This window comes from Lolium rigidum, chromosome 2 (assembly GCF_022539505.1).
Source record: "Lolium rigidum isolate FL_2022 chromosome 2, APGP_CSIRO_Lrig_0.1, whole genome shotgun sequence".
NCBI lineage: Eukaryota > Viridiplantae > Streptophyta > Magnoliopsida > Poales > Poaceae > Lolium > Lolium rigidum.
Window position 1 is genome coordinate 85,695,390 of NC_061509.1, and position 6,283 is coordinate 85,701,672.

Below are 6,283 nucleotides of genomic sequence, written 5' to 3' on the forward strand. Positions count from 1 at the left end.
GCGTCCGCCCATGGGTACATGAAGTGGATATGGGTTCTACGATCCCATATCCGTCCCTGTCCTACCCGATATGTATGATATTTTCCTATTTACGAATCCATGAGTAATATTTTATCTCATATCCGAATTTTAATACTCCCTCCGTTCCTTTCTATAGTGCCTATAGATTTTTGGCATTTGTTTCAGAATATAAGGTTTTAGTTTAGCTTTTTTTCAATTACCCCCTCCCCGTTCAACTCCCAAATCGTCCAGCCCCCAAAATTGTTATGGTAAGTTAGGAAGATATGGATTTCCCAAATTTTACGTTGATCTCAAATCGTTCAGCTAGGGGTCTTGTGTAAAAAATACTCTTACGCTAATTTCCGTGCCAAAAAACAATAGGCACTATAGAATGGAACAGAGGGAGTAGGTTTTTACCTGGTAGGTACGCGAGTCATGAATACCATTGATATTTCTATCTCCGTTTCACCTCATACGCATCAACCGGGCCAAGAGCAGATAGGGGGGAATTTGGGTGCCAGCAATCAGGGGAAAACCTATACACCGACCAGGTCGGTGGCTACGGGCCACCGCACACCCCCTGGTCGGGTTTGGGCCAGGCCCAGTTCGCTGTCTTTTCCGGTTTTCTGTTTCTTTTTTCGTTTTTTATTTTTTTCCTTTTTCTTTTCTGTTTTATTTCTTATTTTGTTTTTCTTTCTTCTTTTTGTTCAAATCTGAAAAAAATTCAAATTCGAAAATTGTTCAGTTTCGAAATTTGTTCAAATTCGAAAATCGTTCAATTTTGAAATTTGTTCAACTTCGAAAATCGTTCAATTTCGAAATTTGTTCAAATTCGAAAATCGTTCAATTTCGAAATTTGTTCAAATTAGAAAATCCTTCAGTTTCGAAATTTGTTCAAATTAGAAAATCGTTCAGTTTCGAAATTTGTTCAAATTCGAAAATCGTTCAGTTTCGAAATTTGTTCAAATTCGAAAATCGTTCAGTTTCGAAATTTGTTCAAATTCGTAAATCGTTCAGTTTCGAAATTTGTGCAAATTCGAAAATCGTTCACTTTCGAAATTTGTTCAAATTCAAAAATCGTTCAATTCGAAATTTGTTCAAATTTGAAACTGTTCAGATTTAAAACCGAGAAAAAATGAGAAAGGAAAAAAGAAAAACAAACTTGGGCCGGCCCAACATACCTGGGGGGTGGTCGGTGGCTGTTACACACCGACCAGGTCGGTGTAAAGCAGCTCCCAGGCGACTTGGAAGAAGCGCCCGTTGGCTTCGGCTGTGGGCTGCGGGTGGAAGGCCCATGTGATAACCTGGACCCGCATCGTAGAACGGCCCGGTGCGACGAGCTCTTTTGCGAGTATCTGTTTTCCTCTCCTTTCCTCGCCGACGGCGCGCATCTGCGGCGGGGTCGCGGCGGCCGGTGGCCTCCTGCGAGTCTTGCCATCTCTCCGTGAACACACGTACTCTAAGGCGAGGAGAGCTCCTCCGTCCGTCTCGAATCCGTCGCTCTCCCTCCTTGCCGGCGACAGCTTGGGCAGCCTCGCCTCCGTCACCTCCGTCGGCATCCTCAGGTACTGCCCGACGCCTCCCCGGTCCACACTCCACCGGAACACTTCCGCTCTAACAGAGTATGCTTTTGTACTTCGGATTACTGTCACTGATTGCTTGATGCGGCTGTAGCATGTTACTGATGACTTATCTGTTATTGTATCCGTTAATCCGTTAATTAATTACATGAGGGTTTATTCCTAAAAAGAATGAGGGATCTATGCGCTTTCTGTTAGATAATTTTTTGCTGATGTGTAATCCTCTCTGCTGCCTCATACGTTACATGTTTACATAGTCGATTACTGTTGCTAGTACAGCAAAAATGAGTTTATCGGCACACTGTATGCGTTTCAAACAGGAGTCTCTTGATTATTAAACATGAACAACTGCTATAACATTTGTTTACGTCTTTTAGATCATAACATGCGAGAGTGAAATATGAGTTACCAGCCCTCTGTCTTATACAAGTTACTGAAAATCCTTTTATTCCTTAAATAACACTCCCCCCGTTTCATAATACTTGTCGTGGAAGTATTATGAAACGGAGGGAGTGTCAAGGTACTAGCAACTATTCTGCGGGGAGCTGCTTGGTCAAGCTAATACTAATATTTATGCTACTTTCGTGGCCATTTCATGATGATTATTATTGTCCAGCACCCTTTTATCCAATCTCTGTAGATATATGTTTTGCTTGCCAAGTTCTTCATTTTAAAATTGTATCTTTCTGAATATTAGACTTTGGAAAATATGGATCCTGAAGAGCTGAGTGACTCTGAGGAAGACGATGAGATGATGCTATTTGTTTTCCCAGCTTTATATCTAGCTTCCATTGCTCACGAAACAGAAAGTACACCAATGCGCAGTGATGCAGAATGGATATGTGAAGTTCTTGAAGATGACCGAGGTCAGGGCTATGAAAAACTTCAAATCGAGCCTCGTATTCTCCGTGACTTCTCAAGATATGTTAGGTCAAAACATCTTCTGCGGAATACAAGAGGTTTGTCTGTAGAAGAGCAAATTGGCATGTTTATCTACATGCTCTCACGAAATGCTAATTTTGAGAAACTGAGTGCTAGATTTGAGCGCAGTAGAGAGACAATTCATAGACATATCAAGGCATGCTTTGATGCAACCATCTCAGTGAAAGGTGACTTTGTGAAGCATCCTCCTTCAACTGAGACTCATTGGAAGATATCGTCTGATCCACTCTACGGGCCTTACTTTGAGGTAAGAGTAACTTATCGTTGTATATTTTTGTAACTTGTATGCTTTTTTGCTACATGCCAATTACATAGGAGATGTTTTCTCTTGCAGAACTGTATAGGGGCAATTGATGGGATCCATGTTCCTGTGACAATATCAGATAGAGAAGCGGCTCCATATCGAAACAGAGAAGGATCCCTCACTCAAAATATGATGCTTGCTTGTGATTTTGATCTGAATTTCGTCCATGTGTCTCATGGTCATGAAGGATCTGTGTCTGATGCAGCGGTCTTGTATTCTGCTATTGAATCTGGATTTCAAGTTCCCGGAGGCAAGTACTATTTGGTAGACGGGGGTTATCCAAACACGGCTTGTTTTCTTGCTCCTTATAGCGGGGTCCCTTACCATACTGAAGAGCAAGAGCAGAGAAATTGCCAACCAGGAGACTACAAGGAGCTGTTCAATCTTCGCCATGCACACCTGCGTAACCATATTAGGCATGCCATACGTATACTGAAGATGAGATTTCCCATTCTGAATGTTGCAACGTTTTACCGGTTTGAGACTCAGCTGAAAATTCCTGCAGCAGCAGTGGTGCTGCACAATATAATTCAGAGGCAAGGAGGTGACCACGGAGGATTTTCAAGTAACTGGACAATCCCAGTTTCAACCCGTAAGACTGTGGCTTTGCCTAGCGGGGATGATGTATATGGAAATGATGTTGCAGCACTGAACAGTCAATGCGACGCGGGAAATGCTTTTAGAGATGGTATTGCAGAGAAGATGTGGGCTGATTATGTAAGAAACAGGTGGACCATAGAGGAAGAAACATAGGTGTACAAGTACTAAAATACTTTGCCAATTGCCATTTTCCTAAACTTCACAATATAACAGGCTGACCTGGTAGAAGAATGAAGGCAACTGGAAGTGTGGAAGAAGCCTTAATGTCGAGGGGCTTTGATATGTGTTACACAATGATCTGCACGAGATGCGTGTTGTTTCATGAACGCTGCATATTTTTTCCGTTGTCGTGAATCAAGATTGAGTGGTTGAGATGTTTGTACATCTGCAAGGCGGCACTTCCATGCCCTGCATCTGCCAAGTAACTTGAATTTCTGAAGTTCTATTTTGGTCAACCATATAGGTATCTGTAGCATTTGTTTAGGACATATTATCTTCTATTCTGTCTCAGTGAGAAAAAGTAGTGTTGTTCCGAGACTATTGGCTTATTGCTGCGACTGCGTTCTTTTGTGACATGCGACATGTCCATAGTGTTGAATGCGTGGTGAACTCTGTTCATGGACCTTTCTTTGGCTCCAACACCTATTAGCAAATTATGTTGATCAGTTCTTCATTTTGGCAATTTTCGGCAGTGTAGGATGTGTAGTTGAAGCCACATGGATATCATGAACCCATGGGCGATGAGAAACCGCAGCCTGTCTTGCCTCGACACCATGAAGCTCCCAGCAATGCCCACAAGCTACAGATTAAGGACCACCGGGGATGCCGATAGATGGAAGGCTGCGGAAGCACGGACCAGCTTGTGATCATGCAATTGTTGAGGCATGACAGGCATTGCTGGAAGTAGATAACACTGCGTTATCCACTAGCAAGCTTGACAGGGTGGACCAATTATACGGGGATTGTTTGCCATCCTAGGAGAGTGTGGAGTCATGCGAGGACACAAGGGGTGCAATGCCTCCAACTTGATGGATGAATGAAACACTCCGGATATCATGGCGGAGAACATTTGCAGTCAACACCCAAAGTCATTGCAGCAAAACATGCAGGAGTTTGCAACATGTCAAAAAAACATTTGCAACATCAGAAATCCACATATCATTGACAGTTTATTTTATCACTGTATTCGCTGAATTTGGCTCTCCGCCAACAGTCCTAGCCCTGCAAGTATCTGGGCCTACCCCTTGGGCTGCGCAAGGTTACCGCGGCTCAGCTGCAACCCGTGGTGGAAAGGGCAGCAAGCCGGCTGCCCCTGTGGAGTGCCCGGTTGCTCAACCGTGGGGGGCGGACGATTCGGTGCGAACCACCCTCGCCGCCATTCCGGTTCACGCGATGATGTCGCTGGACATCCCCCCAAGACGATGCGAGGCTCTCGGGAAGATTTGCCGGGGCTTCATGTGGAAGGCTAGGGCGGACGTGAGTGGCGGCCACGCGCTCGGTGGCCCGGGACAAGGTGACCTCTCCTAAATCCTGTGGGGGTCTGGGCCTTCCCAACCTTCAGTTCCTCAACCTGGCGCTACGTTGCCGGTGGGTGTGGCTACAGAGAGTGGACGCGACCAAGGCTTGGGCGGAGTTTGATCTCAAGGTTCCTCCCCTGGCCCGAGCCCTCTTCGATTCCGCCACGGCGGTGGTGGTTGGCAACGGGGCAAGAGCTTTATTCTGGAAGGATCGCTGGCTGCAGGGCGCTAGGGTGGCAGACCACGCACCCAATTTGGCGGCTTTGGTTCCTACCCGGAAGGCCAAGGCTCGCTCGGTCAAGGATGGCCTCGCCGGGGAGTGGTTGCGCGATTGTGGGCCGGACCTGAGTCCTGCAGCGGTGGCGGAGTTCTTCCACCTATGGGGCATCCTCGCTGGTGTCACCCTGGACCCGGAGCGAGAGGACTCCTTCGTGTGGCGGTGGTCGGCGGACCGGATTTTCTCCGCGAGGTCGCTTACGCGGCCTTCTTTGCGGGTACTACGGTGGCGCCGGTTGCTTCGGAGATTTGGCGCTCGAGGGCGCCATACAGCTGCAAGTTCTTTGCTTGGATGGTGTCCCGTAACAGATGTTGGACGGCGGATAGGCTCCGAGGCGTGGCTCCGCCGCGGCCGGCGGCTCGCCCTCTCGCGACCGGGAGCGGGAGACGGCTCCAACACCTCCTGCTTGGTTGCGTGGTCGCCCGTGAGGTCCGGGCGTGGGCGTTGACGCGGTGGAACGAGGTTGGAGTGGATGCTCGGTGCGGGCTCTCGGATAGTGCACTCGGTGGACCTCGCTTCATTGCCCCGGTGCGGTGCGCGAGGACTTGTGGACGGCGGTCATCCTTGTTTTCTGGTGTATCTGGAGGCATAGGAATGATGTGGTGTTCAATGGCACCACCCCGGCGGTGGAGACCATTCGGCATAGGATTAGGGAGGAGTTTCAGAGGTGGCGTGTAGCTAGACTTTTCTGCTCGGAGTCCTTCGGATTTCCCGAGCCTTTTCCTTTTTCGTGGCGGGACGGAGATTAGGCTTTCGTTCTTGTAGGGGAGCTGCCACCCCCTGTTGGCAGTAGCGCTGGTGGTTCGGGCTTTCTTGCCCTTTCTTCTATATGATTAGTACACCTTTCAGGGTGTATTCTCGAAAAAAAAACAGTCCTAGCCCACCGGAAAGCCGTTTGCAGTCCTAGCGTCTCTCGGAGCTTGGTGGTGAAAATTGATTTCTGTCGCATGTTATGGCGCAACGCTACATCCCCAAATCTAGGTAAGATGATGGACATCCTAAGGCATTGTTCGGTTGCTCCCAACCCGGCCGGTAATGGGCCGAAATCCGCGTGGGTACATCG

The 6,283-nt window shown here is 47.6% G+C and overlaps 1 protein-coding gene across 1 annotated transcript; it reads left to right on the forward strand.

The window, feature by feature from the left end:
- The first annotated feature begins 2,312 nt into the window (after nt 1-2,312).
- Nucleotides 2,313-3,941, forward strand: LOC124686858 (putative nuclease HARBI1). Its single transcript, XM_047220747.1, has 2 exons — nt 2,313-2,769; nt 2,857-3,941. Exons 1-2 carry the CDS (start codon nt 2,332-2,334, stop codon nt 3,577-3,579), a joined length of 1,161 nt encoding a protein of 386 aa, XP_047076703.1. The 5' UTR covers nt 2,313-2,331; the 3' UTR covers nt 3,580-3,941.
- Nucleotides 3,942-6,283: the final 2,342 nt, after the last annotated feature.